Source organism: Chinchilla lanigera, unplaced genomic scaffold (genome assembly GCF_000276665.1).
Source record: "Chinchilla lanigera isolate Chin_1 unplaced genomic scaffold, ChiLan1.0 scaffold00068, whole genome shotgun sequence".
In the NCBI taxonomy this organism is placed as follows: domain Eukaryota; kingdom Metazoa; phylum Chordata; class Mammalia; order Rodentia; family Chinchillidae; genus Chinchilla; species Chinchilla lanigera.
Window position 1 is genome coordinate 2,833,404 of NW_004955469.1, and position 23,127 is coordinate 2,856,530.

At 34.7% G+C, this 23,127-nt stretch overlaps 1 protein-coding gene across 10 annotated transcripts in view; it reads right to left on the minus strand.

Moving 5' to 3' along the window:
- Pum2 (pumilio RNA-binding family member 2) overlaps positions 1 to 23,127 on the minus strand; it is a 76,087-nt gene that overhangs the window by 22,579 nt on the left and 30,381 nt on the right. For 5 of the 10 annotated variants that reach the window (XM_013522627.1, XM_013522625.1, XM_013522629.1 and 2 more), the window contains 8 exons: positions 22,230 to 22,500; positions 21,886 to 21,979; positions 19,042 to 19,167; positions 16,280 to 16,422; positions 14,715 to 14,853; positions 6,667 to 6,810; positions 6,262 to 6,573; positions 2,114 to 2,350 (listed from right to left, as the gene is read on the minus strand). In XM_013522627.1, the coding sequence (XP_013378081.1) occupies positions 2,114 to 2,350; positions 6,262 to 6,573; positions 6,667 to 6,810; positions 14,715 to 14,853; positions 16,280 to 16,422; positions 19,042 to 19,167; positions 21,886 to 21,979; positions 22,230 to 22,500 (1,466 nt within the window). The remainder of the gene's footprint in view (positions 1 to 2,113; positions 2,351 to 6,261; positions 6,574 to 6,666; positions 6,811 to 14,714; positions 14,854 to 16,279; positions 16,423 to 19,041; positions 19,168 to 21,885; positions 21,980 to 22,229; positions 22,501 to 23,127) is intronic. The other 5 variants (XM_005400346.2, XM_005400344.2, XM_013522631.1 and 2 more) reach the window with 3 other exon arrangements.

Consider the following 23,127-nt stretch of genomic DNA (forward strand, 5'->3'; position numbering starts at 1 on the left):
AATTTTTTTTTGGTCTTTTTGAGACAGGGTCTCGCTATGCAGTTCAGGCTGGCCTTGAGCTCACTTTGTAACCCAGGTTGGTCTTGAACTTGCAAGGATCTTCCTGCCTCAGCCTCCTGAGTGCTGGGATTACAGGTGTGCACCACCATGCCTGGCTTAAAAATATGTACTTTAGATCAGAGTGTGTGGAGGCCTTGCACTGTGGTTCAATCATATGGAAGGTACAGGATAGATTATTTTCATTTAACATTATGTTAAATGAAAATGACACAAGTTTATGGAAATCTGAATTCTGTATTATTTTCAATTTGGCTAGGTCTATATGTTGTTAACAACATTTGCCAGTCATACTACAATTAAAGTTAGAAACTGGGGGACTCACCAAAGAAAATAACAGATTAATTTCAAGCAGAGCTTTACTGAAATATAGAATTACAAGACGAAGCTAAACTAAGGATTTAATTAAGGGAACAGAAAGTATTAGACTGTAGTACACATCTACTGGCTCAAGGGGGTGATTATTTCCCAGAAGTGACTAGAATTTCTTTCTTAGTAGCTAGATTCTAAAGTCTATAAAAAGTAGAGAGGCACATAACTAGACTGCAGCTTAATTATACAGATAGCTAGAAAATCACTTAAAAGCCAGCTTCTGAGCAAGCTATGTACAATGATGCCATTTACACAGGCTGTAAAGCACAACACAAGCAATAACAGTTGCACAGGAATCTGATCTCAAAACTTACCTATGAAAAGATGACAGGACATGACAAATATAATCTTAACAATAAAACACAAAACTATTGTGATAACTCTATTACTAGATTTCTTATGTTCTACATTTCTGTGTCTACTTCAAACGCATGTATTATTATGAGGAAGGGGCATATCCGAGTTGTAATAGAATGCAGGAACTGAGAAGCTAGTAACAGATAATAAATGAAGGTATAAAGCTAAGAACTGACCATATTTGAAAAGTCTACATGAATAACACTGCAAAGCAGATTTTAGGATGCCATCCAAGTAAATTAATTAGTTGTATATATTCAATTATTCCTTAAAAAGCAAATCTCCCAAAGGACAAAGGTCCATAATTTGAAGGATCAGAGCCTTTACAAACAAGAACCCTAGCCCATCATATAATAACATAAATTTAAATGATGATCACTGCAACAGATACTTTTGTTATATGGACAATGACTGTATCAATAAGCTTGAGGTAGAAGTAGTTATACTTGCATGATTAGGAGTTGGGATCAAACAGAATTGCTAATTTATAGTCTCTGATTACAACAGCAACATTATGTTTTAAATCACAAGCTAAATTAAATGTTTCCAAGCATACAAAAGTCAGCAACAGAATAGTTCAATTTCAGCTATGGTAATTAGAATAAAAAAATTTCAAAAACTAATTTTTAATGAAGTAATTTATTTGAAAATACAGGGATTTACAGTCTAATGTCCAAAAACCATTCAAAATATATTGTTACCAGAGAGGGATAAAAGGTAACCACATGTCTAATAATCTGAGGGTGGGACAATTTTAAAATATAAACAAAAGTTCTAAATGCTTTAAGGGATACAGTAAGACTAAAACATTTTTTCTTTAACAACATTCTCAGAAGTTAGAGAAGTACATGGCCTAAGCCAATCAGCTTCTCTACTGTACAAACATACTAACTGCATACACTCTGATACAACTCTTATAAAATGGCCAACCGTTTGAAGGCCAAAACAAAAGCCATTGTACTAAACTAAATTATTTAAGTTTGGTTACTGTGTAACTAATGTTTTTCTTATGGTGTGCAAAAACTTTTGATAGTTGACTTTTCTGATGCTCTAAAACACACAAATCAAAAGCACAGACAAGAAAAACACACCATTGTACTTTATAAAAGAACATAAGATACAACAGGGGGTCTTTACCTTACTGTACATTAGACCCTCACTTTGAAATTTTCAGGAAAGTAGAGCTTTCAAAAACAGCTAATATCCAAAAGCAAAAGCAATTTGGCATGTTTTATCCAACATCAAATATTTTACATATATTATAAACACACACAAACACACATACATGTATATATACAAATAAAAAGGGTTTTGGTTTTTTTTTTACCTAAATGCAAACTGGATGAGGATCCATGTGATGAAAGTGATGGCGGTGGCGTAAGTGAATGTCCTGGAGTTTGGCTTGGCAGAGGCATGCCTATTGGACTTGGAGAGGAGGAAAATCCCAGACTATTGTAAAATGGTTGCCCTATGGGTGCTAGGCTGCTACTAGATCTTTTGTACAAGTCAGAGCTAGTAGATAGAGACTCTCTCCTTGTGGCACTACTACTTGCAGAACTGCCAACTGAAGAAGAAATAAAAAAAACCCTAATTACATACAGTGTTAACTGAATAAAACCTACCCCAAACTCTCGCTGGACAATCACAGAAGTGATCACAATAATTATTTTTAGAAACATTATGGAGAAGATAATTACTGTGATAACTATATACACTAACTTATTAATCATAAAAGGGTATAAATGCACCCCAATAAAGTAACCAAATACTTAACAGACCAGTCATGTTTCATTATTTCACTCTTATTTATCACTGACACGTATGATTACTGTGCTTTAATACCCTGGTATGATTCGTAAATCCTGGAATTGTAAGTTGTCTACTTTAAGACATGCTAAAGATTCAACTCTAGTAAGATTAACTTTTGATATTATCCTAACTCCTAGAACCTGGTTCTTAGACTCAGTGCTAAGATTAGACTTATAAATGGAATATTAAAACATTTCCTTCACCATTCACAATTCATTTGGCTGCTAGCTGTGTTCAAAACATAACCCTTTAAATCCATATTGGCCCGAATATCAGTCAGTTGTAAAATATAGATGGGAGCTAACTCTTGAGTATTTTTCATACTACACATTCACCCCTCTTCCCCAACCATTAAATTACAAAATATGTATGTAAAAATACTACACTTATTTTTAAAGATTATCACCACACCAAAGACATGCTTTCACTTCCTATCCCAGGACTCTTCATTCTTATGATTCCAGTACACCTCCTGAGCCCCTTACTCAAGTAAAATAGACAGATGACACTTTCCTTCTAATGTACTATTTATCTTATTTCACATCCTATGTCACACTACCTACCAAATTCTCTTGTTTCTGTTAACCCTCTAATACTTTTTTCCTTTTTGTATACAGCAAAATCATAAAACACCATGTAGGCCTTGGTGAGTAATGTATATTTACAAGACAAAACCCAAGATTTGGATGTTAACATCCAGTTTGATAATCAAATTCTTTACCATTGTGTTCAACTTCCAATTCTCAAGTCTCTTTAAGAGTCAATTACTGTTAAGTATACTCTCTTCTTATCTCTAAGCACTAGCTTCTTTCATGAATACCTTTATTCTAAAAGAATTTCACATTACAATTTCTTAACCTGCCAAACAAAATTTTGAAGGATAAGCTCTATATTCGGACCAATATGGCAATTCTTTTCAAGGAATTGTAAAATTTCTATTAAATTTTGCTTTTCTAATCACAGGTTATACACAAGTAGGCCATACAGGGCATGGATTAAAGAAACAATTAAGCAGAGGACATGATGGGTAAACCAAGTTAAGTTTATAACACAGATAGGAATCAAAATTACACTAGTTTTGCAAAATTCAAAATTCTATAAAGAAAAAAGTTTAGGCTCATGCTACTGAAATTAGACAGATTATAATGCTTTTCAACCTTTAATACCAGTTAATGCAGTTTCTGAAAAATTATATATTATTAAAAATTTTACATTTAAGACATCATAACAGGAAACTGCTAGGTAGCTATATGCATTTTAATAGCAAAAATAAATATAAACATTAATGCAATAAATAGCTCTTTTTGAGTTGGTTTTAGCAAAATTGTCATTATATACATTAACTACGCTAATTTAAAAGGACACTGTCAAAGTGATTTTTTGAAAACATTCATCTTAATACTATACATTCCTATTTATTTCAAAAAAAAAATTTAACTGATAAAAGCACAATGGCTCTCTATGAGATCAACAGCATTATCATTCCTCTGGTAAATAACCAAAGAAACTAGTTTTGACACATACAATATTAACTTTCCTCTGAAAAGAAGATGTATGCCAAACATTTAAAAACAAGTCAGAAATTACTTCTAATATAAAGAAGCTAGCTCTTTAAGTTTTACTATATGCCTTTAATCTAACATATGAAATAAAATGTACCTAAAATATCTAAGAAGCTAGACAGAATGGAATCATTAATCATTCATTTACTATGCATGAAATGTTAAATTACAAACTTTCAATTTTAACATTTCTAAAGTAATAGGTGGTAGAAAGAATTATTTAATTACTACATTACAATGGCTATATTTCCTGGCCACCTAGTATCATAACCTGGTATATTTAACACTGTTCAATAATAAAATTTCATCAAACAGGAAAGAGAAAAACCTTGTGTGCAAATAATCATATTTTAGCTTTCATATGCATATGCAATTATCACAAAAAAACAGCATTGGGAAGACTTGTAGGAGTTGCTGTATGCACAGTATTTGAGTAACTCACAGTATTTGAGTAACTCATAGTATTTGAGTGACTCTAACACAACATCCAACAGGAGATGATGATAGACTGTTAAGTGGCACTCAAGGGTGGCAATTACTAACACTGTCTGAATAAAGGTCAACCTTTTGCAGGTTGGATGTCAAGACTGAGCAAATTATGCTTTTAAGGAAGGTAGGCATGAAACTCCGTTTCTGCAAAAGAAGTATCTACAGGGGACAAAATGTTCGTGCCAACCATTTCCTGAAGGTAGAGGGAAAGTCTTAACGAAGAGAAATAGGAATATGGGAGAAGTAGGGGGACCTACAAGTCTGGCAGGCTATCAGTGACACTTTATAAAGGGTATATGGAGTTTACCAAAGCTGTATTTTATGGTCAACAACCTGTAGTTTGGAAATTAGTTATTTCCACTAAGTTTATTTTTAAGTTATATGTTCTTTCCATTTTCCTCAGAATACTTAGGATTCTTTGGGGGAAAATGTACCAATTGTGTTAGAAACAATGAATCTTACAAGAATGTGTGAGCTTGACATAAAATATTGACCTCCAAAAGGAATTTAAAAACCTAAGTAGAAAAATTGAAAAACTAAACCGACTCCATGTTCACTAGATTTTCTCAGTTCTTGTGCTCACTCTTTTTAGTCAAGTGTGACAATTTTCTCAGTTCTTGTGCTCACTCTTTTTAGTCAAGTGTGACAATTTTTAGTCAAGTGTGACATTTCCTGATTGTATTTTATTAGAACACAAAAAGTATTCTGCATCTAATGCTTACAGCTATTCTAGAACATTCCTTCTATAAATATGAAGGCTAAAAGTTCAGAAGACACTTCCTCAGAGAACTGGTAAGCCCATAATGACTGGCATTATGTTAGTTTTGCCATTTTCCATACTACAAAAGAATGTAATTTGATGTGGTAGGGAAATAAATGAGAAAAAGATATTAAAGATTTTATCACCTTAATAGAAATAGGAAATCTCTTGTGAAGCTGTTTAAAATTATGATTTAACCAATACTGTATATAATGCTAAGATATCCCTTTAAATAAATTATTAGTGACAAAGACTAAATTATTTAACCTAAAATAAAGTATACTGGTAGTTTCTTAGGTGCTTGTTTAGAGTGTTTCATTATACATACAAATATATATGACAAAAGAAACGTAACAAACCACCAGCACCTAGTAAGAATGAATCATCTGACACGCATAAAATTATTTTACTGATAAGAACAGATACGACACTTGATCTTAGCCAAAAGGCCGAGAAGCGATACAATTATTTTAAAAGCATCAAAAATTTTAATGCTAAAGTATTTACCTCCTCAAACAATATTATATGGAGATTAAGAACTACTAGTTAGCCTATACTATAATATACTGTTCTAAACAACATTACTAAAACAAAAATTATAGTAATAAACTTTTAAAGCTAGGGAAAAAAAATATTACATTTGATTAAAGGATGTCCTGCTAGAAATGAGTTAAATATTAATAATCTTAAGAGATCTGCAGAAGATACTTTTTTTCTACAAAAATTGAGCCCATAAATACCTTATTCCTGTCCTTTCTACACTATATGCTATTATTGCTTATCTTAATATTTAGAACCTACACAAATACCTCATAGCCATTTAGCAGAGTATACTCATCTTAAAAACAAACTTACCTGATGAACTAAATCCAGTGAGGGCTGAGCCTATAGCGGCACCCAAAGAGCTGCCACTTCCAAAGCCAAGAGATGTACTTGCAGGTTGACCAGGTCCATGAGAAAATAAAGAACTACTCTGGGAGTTATTAGTCAAAGAACTGCTCCCATAAAATGAATTAGACTGCAGATTAGTGCTTGGTGGCTGCTGCTGCTGTTGCTGTGGCGGCTGGGTGCCAATTGGTCTAAACAGACCATTCGTGCTGCTTGTAAGACTATTTGCAGTTCCCCCAGCTGCTGCTGCTGCTGCTGCTGTAAAATAAATTTCAGATACTTCTTCAAAGTAACCAGAGCAGTATTCTATATTTTTTAAATGGTAACCTCAAACAGTAGACTAACAGCCCTAAAGATGTTAGTTACACTTACCAGCTTGTGCTGCTGCCGAGCTAATTAAAACAGGAGTGGGAGCCATTAATCGAACTGGAGCTCCAAGGCCAGTTCGTGCTCCGGGGCCAACCACTAAGGCACCAGTCTGATCATAATAGGCAGTCGGAGCTAATACTTGATAGCCTAGATAACAAAACAAATGTTTATTAATAAAAGCGCCTATCATAGAAATATGCATATTTATTTTCCTCTGTATTTGTGTTGTCAACCAAAAACAACTATTTTATACTATCACGATAAAGCTTTTAAAATACCTTCTATATGAAAAGCAACATTAATTTAAAGGGTGTTACTAAATACATGAAGTAAGAGAATGTAGTTAAACATTTTTTCTCTAAATTTAAACAGCTACCTTTAACAGAAATGTTTTACTTTCAGGCCACAAAAAAAATTTCATTAATATAAATACTATAAATTCCCAAAAGCTGATAGTATAAAAATATTATCAGCTGGTCAGTTGTAAGACAATAGATAGATTGGGAAAATGAGGCAGAACACTATAAAACTGTATAATGAAGTTAATGTTTAATTCAGTAAACAAAATTTCAGTAAAGTTCTAAAGTAAACCAAGTGTTTTGACTACCAATATTCCCTTAGATTTTCATTTGAAAGCATCTCTTTACAAACTTAAAATGTGATCTGAACAAATAAAATGGTAAGATATTTATAAAGGTTCTCAAGCTACAGTTTGAATAAAATCACGCAGACATTAGTTTCATTGCTGACTTGAGCACAAGTCAGGTAGCAATTTGCATTATTCCTAACTAAAGAGTGAAATTTACCTCTGAGCAGCCTTTCTCAAAAGATTCCGCCTCTGAACTGAAGAACAAACAGAATGATTCAAGTGACAAATTTTGTTAATTTTTCCAAGGATGGTACATACTAACTACTCTCTAGAGGCACATAATGGTAGATACTATAGGGTAACAAGATTAACATTCTCCTGGAACTCAGGTTGAGAAAGGCTGCCTTACACAGTGATGAGCACTCTGCCTATCTATTATCTGTGAAAATGTACTGGCAACTTTGTAATATTTTTTAAAGTATTTTCATACATAAAATGTGCTGATTTATACTTCAATATCAATTTTTGTGTTTTACTCTATAAAGGATATGCAGGAACAAAAGTCAACAGTAAAATTACAGTCATAAAGCAGCATGAAAACTCTGCTTTTAAACACGGTATACTAAGTTCAGCTTAAGTATAATGAACTATGCTAGGATAAATACTGTGCACCACTAATACTTTCACATATATTTTAAGTAAATACAACAATTCCAGGCAAGTATAAACATTAGCACATTTTTAATAAAATAGCCACATTACAAGGAAGCCTCAAACTATAGGTACCAGTCAACAGTTTTAGCTGAAGCATATAGCCTAGTCCTAAAATTCAGGATACACAAAATATTCTTGCTTAAAAGCATTATTGTCTATTTAAAATCTGAATATGAGTTAAAATGTAATAGTTAACCCATGTGGACATTTGGCTGAAAAACTTTACTCAAAAACTGAATAGCACATACATGCTATTTAACCAAATAGTGTACATAAATCCCCAAAAACAGGCATTTGCCTACAGTCAATTCCTCCAAGACTCACTTGACTTTCAAAATTGTTCTTAAATTCACCCATTCTTCTGACTACCAATGCCCCTGGTCTGTCTAGATCTACATGGTCTGTGCACCGTTTTCTGCCTCATTTCTATAATCTATTCTCCAGATTGCTCTTTTCACATCCAATCTAACACTACACCCTTACCCAAAACCTTCCAAAGGCTTTAAAATGAAAAGCAAACTCCAAATATTGCCCACAATATGATCTGTTGGTCCTTGGCCAACTTTCTAGTTTCACCTGGTACTCCTATACCATTTAAATTCTGTGAATAAGGAAGTTTCAAACTCCTCAAGGGTGTCATGTTTCCTCTTACCACAGAATGTTTTTCTTTCCCTCTACCACTTCCAACTTAGCTTCATTCATTCACTATTTATGCATTTGTCCATTTGATAAATATTGATCAAGTAGCTATGATACAAGCCAGGCACTACTCTGTACTGGAATACAGCAAGGAATAATAATTTTTAAAAAAATACCTCCATTCCAAGAAGATAATTTTCTACTGTAAATAAAAGTATCCAGATTGTTTCAAGGAGAATGGATAAGAAGGGTGATGACAGTAGTGTTGTTGAGGGTTAAGAAGCACCTCAGTAACTAGAACATGTATGAGGTAAAATCTAAAAGAACTACAAGAACAAGTCAAGCTGACTTATATAGAAATAGCTCTCCAAATAGAGAGAACAAAAAGTAAACCAATATGGCTATAACAGAGTGAGAATAATTAAAATAGGCAAGAAGGGACTAGCTCATTATTGGTCACTGTAAGGAGACCAGACATGGGGTGTACAAAGAAAGAAGTTAAGGACTAGTCCTATTTTCGCCCAAGTTTTATAATGGACACCACAATGCATTTATTCAGTCCATACTTTCCTACTTCTTAGCATAACATACAGTACTTTCCCACAGCTTACAACTGTTACATTTTATGGATAATGGTTATTTATGCCTTCTCTTTTTCTGCAGTGCTACAGATCAAACCTAGGGCCCTGTGTGTGCTTGGCAAGTGCCCAACCTCTGAGTGACATTTCCAGCCCCTCTCTCATTGATAAAACTTTCACAGGTGCTTACCACCCTATTAGCCTTTTCAAAGAAAAAACTGGAGATAGTTCATGCTTCTGCATATTGTTCATTTCATTCACATCACTCACTTCCTACCTTTAGTATTTGTTTCCTTATACATTCTTTGGGTTTGCTCTCTTGTAGTTTCCAGACAGATGCTTAATTAACTCACTAATTTCCAGTGTTGCTTATTTTCTAATGCATGCTATAATTTAATGCTGTAATTTAAGCTATACTACTGAGTCTGCCACTGGCTGTTTGAGTTAAGGGTGGAAAAAGAGAAGAAATGAATAGTACATCAAGAAGAGTTTAAAGGAAATGGTCCCCACACTTGTGAATTGTACCTTCTATTAGTGGAGGATATATACCATTTTCTTAATTCATAGATGTCACTTACTCTAAAAAATGACTGATTAAAAACTTTTCAGAGAAAATAAACTCTACTTCAAAACATTTTCATCTTTAAACATGTTAAAATAAGTATTACAGAACTGGGAAAATAAAGCACAAATAGCTAAGTAAAATATAAGGCAAAGAGAAGTACCACAAAGTGGTGCAAGTAATTGCCACATGAAAGCCAAAGAATAGCTTTCAATGAGTGAACACTGGGAGAGAAAAGGATCGTATCAAAGGATGACATGAAAAATTAATTACAAAAAATGATTAGAAAGCTGGATTTTAAAAGATCAAAATAAAAAAGTACATAACAAATTTTTTAAAATTCATAAAAGGACATTCTAAGCTTAAAAACAAACCAAACCAAACCAAAATCCCAAAAAACAAGAACATGAGCTCGGACTTGAGGAATAAAGTACATAATGTGCTTGGAGATACCAACATGTAGTATTATGGTACAGCACAGGATTACAGAGGGCCGAGACAGATCATGTTGAAAAGGTAGTTTGGGACTAGATCACTAAAAGTGTTAGGAAACACCATGACATAAACTGACATGTATTTGTGAAAAGGGAATGAACAGATGAACGGATTAGCAGAAGAGAAGTCAGTGAGAGGAAAAAGGGAGGCTAAAAATTTCAGGAAAGATCAAAAGGAAACAACAACAAACATGAGATAGAATGATGGAGAAATGGTAATTACTGTGCAGTGAGGAGTGTGGCTTAGTAGCAGAGCACTTGCCTAGCATGTGCAGGACTCTGGGGCCTATTCCCTGGGGTACGGTGTGGAAGGAAATTTTTGAACATAGGTACAGAAGAAAAACCAAGAGTTGGAAATAACTTTGAGGTTAAAAGTAAATTTCTAGTTCTGGGCCAAGGCAGAGTCAATAAGTAAAATGTAATGAACAGAAAGATAAGCAAATATGAAGAGATGAGTTCATTTTCTAACATCTTCAGTTTGTTTTTTTGCTGGTACCAGGAATCAAACTCACGACCTTGCACTTGCAAGGCAGGCGCTGTGCCACTGACCTAAAATCCCCAGCCCCCACCTTCAGTTTTTGAAGTGGCTCTAATAAACACACAGTGATGCCTGGTAACACCGAAGAAATGTGTTAAATGTTCAGAAAAGAACCAAAATGTAAATTCATAAGGGTGATAGTTAAAATGAATAGATAGAATCTCCTAAGAAAGAAAGAAATGTAAAATAGCTTCATTTTCTAAAACTGAAATCAAAGTTCAGAGGAAAGTAACTAAAGGGGCTAAATGTTGTGGCACAAAATGTTCAGTAAAATAATTCACTTTAGGACTAGCCCTAAAAGCTTTACCTATTTTTATTATCACTCCAAACACACAATTTTTTTTTTTTTTTATTGTTTCTCTCTTTTTTTTTTCTTTTTGAGACAGGCAGTACTCCTGTCTCAGCCTGCCCAGTGCTGGGATCACACAGGTGTGTGCAAGCACACCTGGCAATACAATCATTTTTGATAAATACAAAAGATTTTCTTCTAAAATTATCAACACTGAGTTCACTGTTGAACAAAAGAAAGCAACCGTTTTTTCAGAATGGAAATAAGAAAAAACTGAGTACAAAAATAAATCCTAAGACCAAAGGTGATAAAAACAGCAAAAATACTTTTGATGTTTTTAATAAGATTTTTAAAAAGTCTAAAAAAGGTCTAAAAAAAAATCTAAACTGTAGCTGGGTATGGTGGCGTCAGCCTACAACCCCACTTTCAGTGTGAGTGCAACCCACCAGGGTGTGTAGTCTTGACAGAATATAAAGACAGGAAGAGAGTTGCTGTCATCACTTGCTGCTTTGCTTCTTCACTATTTTGCTGCCTTCTCCCTGCCATAAACTGCTTCTCCTCTGTGGCGCCCCTCTCTTAGGCCACACTGCCTTGGACCCAGCCAACTATGAACTAACTGTGAGCCAAAAAACCTTTCCTCCTTTAACTTCAGGTGTCAGGTATTTTGTCCCAGCAATGAAAAAAGTAACCAAGACAAAAAGCACTTATCAGAAATGAGTAACAGGTCGAGCATGAAGAACACAGAAGAGATCAGTAACAGTGACAACAAGCAGTAAACAATACAGGGCAGAAACACTATGCAGGTTCCACCAAAATACAGTTGGGCAGGAAGAACTGCCGTTCCCCTTTCTTGGGCGGGAAGGTCTCCAGGACCTTCTTTTTCCTTTCTACTGTTAGCTAAAACTATGAAAACCCACAGTAGTCTTAGCAGCTCTCAAAATTTCCCAACTGATTTCTTTCAAGCCCTACTTTCTTATAACTACAAGAACTTCAGCCTCATTACATTGTTAGTGGGAATATAAACCAGCAAAATCACCAAAATCATTGTGATTCCACAAAATATTAAAAGTAGAAATTCCATTTGACCCAGCTATTCCCTTTCTGGGTATCTTCCCAAAAGAGTTAAAGACATCATACTACAATGATACATTATTACCCAAGTTTATATAGGGGCACAATTTGTAATAGTTAAATCTTGGAAGCAGCCTATATGTCTGTTAACAGATGAATGGATAAAAAAAAAAAAATGTATTTACATGGAGTACTAGTCTTCCATAAAGGAGGATAAACTTGAGTCATTTGTAGAAAAACGTACCTTGAAATCATAATGTTAAATGACATAAATCAAACACACAAATAGTTCAGTTTCTCTTAAAACAGAGGCCCAAAATATAAAGAGCAAAATAAAGGTAATAGGAAATAGGGAGATAGATTTTTGCAAAAAGGAAGGGGACCAAGAGATGGAGGTGGGGGAGAAGTGGAAGCAAAGGGGGTTTTAAAAAAAAAAAAAAGGAAGATATGCTGTGTACACATTCCAGTTCCACATGAGGAATGTAAATGGTATATACTGCAAATGTACCAAAAACAAAACAAGGGCCGGGGATATACAGCTCAGTGGCACAGCGTCTGCCTGACAAGAGTGAGGTTCTGAGTATGATTCCCAGTACCCCCCCAAAAAACAAAACCCAAAACAAACTCTAGCTTCACAGTCCATTTCTCAAAAGGCTGCTTTTGCCAAGGTCTCCAATCCACAATGGCACCAGCACAGTCAGCTTCTCAAGAAGCAAATATATAGCTGATGTTAAAAAAAAAAATAAAGTAGTGACCCCTACTTACTACTTTTACTTTAGGGATAACTATGAAATTCTTTTATCTAGCCAACTAGGAAAGGTGATAAATCAGTCTTCAAAATTCCAGAGAGAATAGAATGAATGCAACTGATATAGAAATCTTTAAAACAGAGAATCATTTATCATAAATAATACATATAAGAAACTTTCAATCATGTAAGAGATCTTTCCCAACACATTTGAACACATTTCCTAAATGATCTAAAAAGAAAATGTAATTTAAAAAGGAATGAACTCATTTTATTAATAAGTAATCTGTATTATCAGTATGTACCACAAATAAAAAATACCATTACTTCAGAGATTTTCAGATGTGGAATGATTGGAAAGTATTGCCTTATGTACTGATATTCAATCATGGTATTTAAATTTCACTTTCAAAGCACAATGAACTTGCAAGGTGGTCACAGCCTGTAATCCCAGCTACTAGAGAGCCTGGGGCAAGGGGACCGCAAGTTCAAGGGCAGTCTGGGCAGTCTAGGAAGACCAGGTCTCAAAATTTAAAAAAGGACTGGAAATGTAGCTTAATACCACAGTGCTTACAAGGGAGCACAGATGAGGACCCAGGCACAGCAAAAAACAAAAAAACTCACACAATGGGATTGGTGTATAGCCTCAGTGGTAGAATACTGGAGGCCCTGGGTTAACATGTTCACAATAGGGCTGAATGGGGCCAGCTGTAATTCCTATGACTCATGGCTGGGTGGCTTGAACCACTCACTGGTGGTACATGCAAGACTGTTCCACTGGGTGGCCTTTTATTGATCTTATTAGGAAAAAAGACTGATAAAAGTGATTAAATCACCAGTAGTACAAGCTGCTTGCTGGGACAGTGGGCATGTACCCACCGTAGTTCAAGTTGGCAGGAATGTGTTAATTTCTACACTGTACAAAAACAAAACAAAACAAAAAAACCCAAAATTATCCAATCCTAAACGAAACAGTAATGGGTCCAATCCCCAGTACCAAAATGATAAAACAAGTACTGGTTTTTTGGTTTAAGAAAAATACTCTCTTTGCTCCGTTATTACTACAGATTTTACATCTGGTTTCACAAAAATCTATTTCACAAAAAATGTACCTTGTCCTTTTCTACAATGGCAGTGGACAGAAATGTTATGCTATAATTTTCTATATATTAGGCATTATAAGCATACAATAAATATTATTGCTATTAAGTTAAAATATCATTAGTTCAAAATACTATACATAAATGGGCTAAAAAAGTGTGAAAATGTTCCAAGTAGACATGTTAGTTGCAAACTCAACAGAAATATTTTATGAGGAAGGTATGGCAAATAAGGTTTGCCCTGCAAACAAATGCTAACCAACTGCTTTACTTCCTAAAGCACAACACTGCAAATTCTAGGGTAAATTCAGCTGGCAAGATGCTGTGGTTCTTGTCATAAAACAAGTGCTGGTTTTTTGGTTTAAAGAAATAAGAAAGAAAAAAAAATAATAAGAAAAAGATAAGAAAATAATAATTATTTTCTTAAAATAATTATTTTCTTATTATTATCTTAAAAATAAGAAAAAAATAAGAAAAAATAAGAAAAAAAAAAGGTTACATTATGAATTCATACCCATATTTGCCATTTACCTCTTAAGTGCATTGATTTCATGTCTAAGTTCTAAATAACTTATCACAAAGTAGGAAGACTTTAAAAACACCTCTTGATTTATTCACTCTTCAGGGTGAGAATGTACCATCCAATAACACTGTAAATCTATTCAAATTTCTACAAAACCCCAGAACCCCCAGCAACAAAACCACCCCTGCAAGAAACCAACTGCATACCTGGCATGCCTGTAGCAAGTCCCTGTCCAAAAGCCAAAGTTGGATTTGCGGCTGCAGCTGCTGCAAGTGATTCTGCTTGCTGTCCCTGTTGACCTTGGTTGGGAGTAAGAGGACGCTGACCAGTTCCAGCACGAAGAACCTACAAAAGACAGGTGACTTTCTTAAAGGCAGTATTATAAATATAATGAATTTTTCCTGAACAACTATATAGAAGTAGACTTGGAGTACTTTCTTTAACTATATACAAGTAGACTTGGGGTATTTTTTGAACATACAACATTCTTTCTACATGCAACAAAATTTGTACTTAGTACGAAAAATTATGAAATAATTTGTTCTTTACAACTACAACAACTCATAAAGCAGTATCAAATTTGTAGAAGGTCTCGGTAAAAACTTAGATGAAAACAAAAAAATTGGATTTTATTAAAATTATTTTATTAAAGCTGAAAAGTAAAACAGTAAGCTTAAAGGAAGAAAGTATTCTTTGTTATGAAACTGCAATACAGAGCAAAATCTTCAAAGCAAACCAAGCATTCAGAATTCAGAAACTTTCAAAATGAGTAAAAGCTGCTTTCAACATAAAACCTTAGTATGAAAAAAACAAAATAACATCTAAACAAAATGAGAAGCTCTTAAATCCGGTCAAGTTGTACTACTTAGAAGTATCACACAACTATTGTAGTAACGATATAAAAGCAGGATGAACATAATCATGAATTTTACAAGTGCTCAAACAATTCAGGACCCACCTAAGTCAGCAGCAAACACAGGTATGTGTGTTGTTACGGCAATGTGGTATTTTTTATGTTTGGTCAAAGAAGATACAGGTTAAAACATAGTTTATTAAAGATGTTCAGCTACGATATAAAAGGACTGAGTCGAAGGACAATTTCCACAGAGCATCAAACAGTTTTAAAACACATTAAAGGAAAATTCAGAATAAATTTTAACTGCTAAGTAAGCAATACCACAATTACCATTAGGTTGCTTCACTGGTGTAAAATATGATGAATGAGACAGCCACAATTCTGATATTTATCAACAGTGTATATTATCTTTTTTGTTTTTTTTTTTTTTCATAGTAGTTATCAAGATAGCTCTTTGAAAGGCTGAAAACTGTAAAAATCTCACAATAAACACTTTATTTTAAGAAATTAAAGGTAAACTTTAGTGAAAATATTTCCCCTTGCTTAAAAATATAAGGTGTCTAACAATCTTTTAATGGTCAGAAACATTACTATTTAAACTTATAATTTAAATACCTGGAGAAAAAAGAAGGGGCATTTACTTTGGTAGGACCATTAGTAGGGTACTTTTAAGAAGTGATGAAAATAAATTTAAAAGCTGTGAAGAATTGTCAAAACAGAAATGGAACACAGCCAAATCTTTTAAATTCTTATAATATTGGTCAGGGAAAAAAAAGAAACAATGAATAGTTTTGTACCAACTACATGCCAGGCAAGGTGTTACCTAAGCAGCAAAATATAGAAAAGATCTTAAGCAGCAGGGGCTCATGGAATTTGAAAGAGTCCTCAAGTATTAGCCAATGAAGGGAGGCCTACCTGTTGCTGTCCAGGCTGAGCTTGTGATGCTGCTTGCTGACTGGCTGTGTTGTTTGCTGCAGCAGCAGCTTGTTGCTGAAATAAATTGGCTGGATACACCCCCCATGGAACACCGTAATACTGTGGTGGAACCACTGCTGGACCTAATATCCCATAAGAAAACAAAAAAGGAAAGTCACTGGATTTTATACATAAGGCCGGTTACCTTAGATTACAGATTTAGATTGTAACAGGGTCAAGGAATAAAATTCAGAGAACTTATCCTTGTAATCGTTTGCCCACTTAACTTGCTATACCCTTTCTACTTTTTCTGACTCTGCTAAGAAGTAAGCATTCAGGTACAGATTATTAAAAGAGAAAGTATTCAAGCAGGGGTCTTAACAGAGAGATGTGAAGCAAAACCCAAGGTTAACAATGAAATGGTTTAACCACCTATTCAACATGTCCTGACGTGTATCAATTTATGGTTGTTACAGATAACAAAGATAATATATTCTGGAACATAAGATACCAAAAAATGCAAGATTGTGAAGGTCAATTCACTTACAAGTCTTAAAAAGTAGTATTTTATGACTACTGAAACAAATTACAATTATTTTCTTCTTTGCTTTAAAATTACTCTTCATGAGAAGGGAAAGAAGGAGAAATTTTGTATATATGTATATACATGACAGTTAACATGGTTGTTCTTCTGTCTTCTCTTTCTATGCTGAAAGAAACTGTCAATGAGTCTTTGATTGACCAGTATTGCATGTCTATATCTATTTTCATGAGAAGCCACTTTGAAGATATCAATATGTAATACAACAACCATTGTTAATTCCCTACCACTTTGTTTGTAACTCTGTATTGTCTGTACTGTGCTTGTGTGATATGTCGTAAAATGCTGTATGTTTGTTAATGTTTCCCTCCTTTTATCTTAAAAATAAAAAAATAAAAATACTCTTCATATTTGAAAGAGAATTAGTAAAAATTCTCACAAAGCAATAAAAATTACATGAAAACATTAATGTTTACATGAGTAGGAAAATAAGACTAGTGAGCTAAAATAAAGAACCAAATAAGCACAAAGAAAAATGGAAGCCAGAAAGCAACTAGAGAAAAACAAAACGAACTGTTTCTGCTCTACTTTATTTGGTGCTTGGAGAGTAAAGAGAATTATTAGCACCATCATTAGGGTATGAATAAAATGCCATGATTCTTGACTGATAGAACAAGTGTCCTAAAACTGTATTAACACTGTCACATTTTAGGACATTTAATTAGTGTATTTTTAAAGAGTGAAATTCCTTGCTGGGTGTGGTGGCACATGCCTGTTAATCCCAATATTCGGGAGGCTGAGGCAGGAGGATCGTTGTAAGTTCAAGGCCAGCCTGGGCTACAAAGTGAGCTCAAGGCCAGCCTGAACTGCATAGTGAGACCCTCTCTCAAAAAAACAAACAACAAAAAAGTGAAATTCCTGGTTTCCCTTGTTTTTAAAGAAAATAAACCCCAGTATAATTGACTGAACCACTAAAATGAAAAGCTATACTCCTATAAAGGCGAAGTATTTTTGAAGACAGCAAGGTAAGCACAACCTGCAGTGAGAACTATTAAAACAATGAAAAGACTTTATGAGGAAATGATTCATTGTAAAAACAAAACAGCCTGACATCTTTTTTTTTTTTTTTTTCCGGTACCAGGAATCAAACTCATGACCCTGCGCTTGCCAGGCAGGTGCTATGCCGCTGAGCTAAATCCCCAGCCCCTGACATCTTAAACCTCCATCATCCAACAAAGCCAGAAGCCACTTGTGTCTACTAAACAATTTAAAGATGGATAGTTCAAACTGAGTACAATTTACAGAGGATTTTGAAAGATTCAGCATGAAGAAATAACTTAAGATCTATTAATAATTTTTAAAATACTGATTACACATATAAAATGATAATATTTGAGGTATGCTGGGCTAAATCATATGATTACTCACATTATTTTTTCTGTTCTTTATTTTTATGTTGTGGCCAAAAAATTTTAAATTGCACTTTTGGGCTCAAAATGCATTTCTGCTGGGCAGTAACTGGTGCTAGAAGTCTAAGTTCAGAATGCATTCTTTCCAAATTAAAACACCTCTTAAAGTTGCTTCTTCCCATCTCAGAGGTAAATGGTTCTCTATGCATAACATATCAGCATTTTATGTACTAATGTCCAGTTATGTGGCACCAAAAAGCTCAGTGTGCCCCCTGACAAGTAACTCTCCTTTATAGATGTGGTTTTTATTTCAGATTTTGAGTGGTAGTCTGGGGTTTGACATCTTCTCTAAGTTCTTTCCCTCTCCATCCTATATTTCTGGCCTCCTGGTTTTTTTTGCATTTAGCTATGCATTCTCTCAAGATTGTTGGAGATCTTTACACAATCCCTTACCTGGGTATTCATTCCATCTACCTCCAGTTTATTTTCAGAAAAGTAACTTTACATCTTTACATCTCTGTGGGTACTGGAATTGGCCATTAAAATGGAGATGCATGGGCAACAATGTTAAGATTTCTAAAGCCAGAAAACAGAGAAGCAAACCAACTTTGTATATGGAAGAAGAAAATGTTAATGCTTAGGCTTTTCTCTGTGGCATTACAGTTGAAAAATAAATTCCTGGGAACTTCAGTTGACTATGGATATGTCAGTTTTCTATAGGAATTTCAAACTTCCCAAATAGATGAAAATAAAGCTTATTCCAAAATTAAAGCTAAATCCGTAACAAGCAGTAAGGATAAACAGTAAGTTACCTGCCAATGTTGCTGCTGCAGCCAAACCTGCTGCAGTGTATGGATCGGTCCCTGGAGGAGCAGCACTAATAATATATGGATTTGGCACAAATGCAGCTGGAGCAAGGCCTGCTGAGAACACACCAGCTGTATTTAAAAGGGGGAAAATAGTGAATGAAAATGTCAAGTTTTATTTTCACTATATAAAAACATTTCTATTCTGAACCCCAGGTCGAACAGAGCATTATAATGGTGCAGAGTTTTACCAGGTGATCCCAGTGTGTAATACTACTTGATGCTGAAGTTTTTGTTGAAGAAATAGGTATACCATCTATTGTCTTATACATAATTTTTGTAAAAATCAAGTATGATATGACTGTACTGTACTGGAATACAAGAGGACATAACAGGTGCTTGGAGCTAGAACTACTACACAGTAAGCTTCTCAGTGAATCTCTATTAAGCCACACTATGAGGCAGATATTCCACAGTGAGGAAGGAGGATGCAATTACGTCCCATAAAGCACTCCATTGGGAGAGAAAAATCAGTCAATTAGGAATTGCAATTTACTGCGATAAGCAATGTGGACACACAGAAGGGGGACCTAGTAAACTTTGGAAGGAGTCGGTGGGATGAATGAGGCATGGAGTAGAATTAAATCAAACTGGAGCTATAATTAGACTGCAGACTCATGAAAGAACTCCTGGTTCACTAATTAGTTTGGACTTTGCCTTGCGTGCATTACAGAAACAAGGAAGTTTAAAGGACAATGACTGTAAAGCCACTATTTCTGAGTCTAACATGATCATACAGATCTAGTAAAGATTAAGAAAGATTTTTAAATATATATTTGCATTATTTTTATTAATAGAGAAGAAAACTGAGTATTGAGGACTCACTCACTGTACAGATGTCTCACTGTAATTACTGAAAAAAATTATGCTGAAAATGTGTTGTCACTCTGGAGTAATGAGACAAGTGAAAAGAGAAAAATGAATAAAGAGGTATTTACAATTAAAGGAGATCGAAAAGGTTTAAGTTTAAAGGATGGGGGATATAAAATTAGATAGACATGACTTTTATTTTAAGACAGGGTCTCAACTATATAGCCCAGGCTGGCCTCAAACTCAAGACAATTCTCCTGCCTCAGCCTCCCAAGTGCTGAGATTACAAACATATGTCACCACATCCCACTTAAAAGTAATTTTTAAGAAAGTATACAAAAGGAAAACAATATCTTAAAGTCTAGGTCTTAAAATCAAGATCCTACATTTACACTACTTTTGAATTATATTAGTTTTCAAAGCTTTTGGCTACAATCCACAGTATGAACATCTTTCATGTCAACTTAGGAAGTAAGAATTAAACTGTAGGTTCACTAAAATTCTTATATTTATGCTTAACATAATTTGTTCACTGTCATATTCTTAACTATGCCTAGGTCAAAGTTTCAAGATTCCCTTCTGGCTCAGCTATCATGAATTTCTCACAGGAACGTGAAATTATGCATTAATATTTGTGTTTTACTTACTATACAAACCTAAAAGCTAGGACATACTTTGAGACAGGGTCTCACTATATAGTTCTGACTGGCCTTGGACTCACCATGTGGCTCAGGCTGTCCTCAGACTCACAGCGATCCTCCTGCCTCAGCCTTACGAGAGTTGGAATTACTGGCAAATGCCAGTATGCCCAGCTAGGACATACATTTTAAAATGTACTTTATAGTTTTAGCATAAAAACATTGTTTTTAAAAATTCAAGTACTATTGGAGTACATAAAGTAGGAAACAAATGTCTTCATGTAATCTTTACTGATAGAGTCATCTCAATTTCTAGGTGCATGTATACTTACACATTTCATATTTGAGTCTGTAGCCATATTTCTGCCTATCAGTTAATCATAGATATCTAAGCCAAGAAACACATATCCTCCTCCTCGCCTCCCCTCTGCTCTGCCGTATACCCACCCAACCCCAGGGAACAGGGACAACTTTCTTCAATTTCCTCCTTGGCTATTAACCCTTCATTCTCTACTCCAACTGGAGTGTGACCAGTCAGTACGGCGCCTGTCCCCTACTCCTGTCCCTCAGAAAACAGCGCTGCCTTTTAGAAGCGAGGGATATAGCCATTAGAAGAAAATGGATAAAAGGTATGGAGAGCTTGTTTATTCTTTGCCAGCTTCATATTAATTTATAATTATTTCAAAATAAAATGTGAAAAAAATGCATCAGAACTCTTTTACTACACACACTACTATAGAACAGGACAAAAAGGGTCACAAGCATAGTTGTGAAGGAAATCATACTACCATTACCAGCCAGATGTATCTGTATTAATGAACACTAAGATGTGCCCTGGTGAGGGGTGCAGAGAACAAAGAACAGAAACAGACAAAGCATACCCCAATGAAGACAATATAGCGCATACCGAAAGTAACAAACAATTTTAACAATGCACATAAAAGACCAAAGGTCAAAGATCAAATAACTGAATGACAGAAAATACATTTTAAAAAAGTCTTCCTGGGAGTGTTATTTCCAAACAATTTAAAAATAAACATTTTGACTGGATAATGGACAAATAACTACATTTAAATTTCAAGGCATTTGCTATTCTTGACTTCACATTGAGAAAAAAATTTATGGGCCAACAACATGTATCAAGTTATAGATTACTGCAAATAATCAGAAACAATTCTTCCCTAATAAATACTCTTGCCATGTAATCTATTACTGCTGATTTCAATGAGATGTTTCAAAAAGTTACAAAATAATACCAATCAATAAATGACAAAACATTCTAAACACTTTAACATAATTATTTTTCTAAGCCTAGTCAAAATGGTAATCTACAAGGACTCACCAATATGTGGCTGCTGTGCTGCTGCTAATGCATATTGCTGCTGTTGAGCTGCAGTTAACTGCTGAACTGTTAGTGCATTAGTCCTCTGAAAGAGCTAGGAAGAGTATTTAATACATAGATTAGTGTCAAAACACTTCATTTTTAACTAGAAGCTGTGAAGAGGTATTTTAAAAACACTTTTTTGAGCACTTTCTCAACTTCAAGGACATTTTAATCAATGAAAAGGTAAAAGAGAACCCCTATCACCCGCAGTTTCACTGCACTTCAGGTTACATTAGTATACAGCTAACAGAAGTTTCTTTTTTTGTTTTTCTAGAAGTTTCTTAAAGAAGGATACACTTTACCTGCTGCTGAGAATTGTAGTCAAAAAGGCCAACAGTAGCTCCTGAAGAGTCCATGGGTACCTGGTTACCAGGATAGTCAAACTGTAAGGAATCCAGACCAACTTGTTCCATGGCATCCAGATTCTGCGTTTCAGGGTTTGAAAATTCTTCAACAAGTGGTTTATTAGCTGTAGGATTGGGAAGAGGACCCAGTCCTTCTGGGGGATTAGTACTGGGGCCAAGGCGCTCAACTACTTCAGTTGGAGAGGCTTGACGACTTCCAGGAGTACGACTAAAAAACAAAATATAGAGAAGAGCAGTATGAGTAAAAGTCAAAAGGTAAAATGGGAGTGTTAACATCCATGAACAACAAATGCTTGTAAAATATAAGGAATATGGATGGCATTCTGGCTTACTAACCACTGTTCTTTATCACATTTTTATTTCTATTTAATATAATTTCTTAGGCAAGTGTTGATGTGGTATCAGTCATTTTTTACATTACTAACGATCACTCTTCTCAATTTGAACAGCATAAGGACTTAATTTTACAGGTAAGAAAAACTGGCTAATATCGCATCTTAGGTTTATACTACCTGAAACCTTTGCGTCAAATCACAGACAAAATGAATGGCACCTATGAAAGGCAAGCTGTTAAAGAGCAAATATGGGGAGGCTCAAAACTAAAATCCAGCCACTATACTGCTGGTCCTGCCCATGTGCTGTCAAAAGCACATGATTTTGACAAAGTATTTTGCTTAATAAGATTTAAAGAAAAAAAAATGTCTTTACATAATTATAACCTTCATGATTTAAGAGTGTAAAACCTGGGACTGGGGATTTAGCTCAGCGGCAAAGCGCCTGCCTGGCAAGTGCAAGGTCGTGAGTTCGGTTCCCGGTACCAGAGAAAAACCAAAAA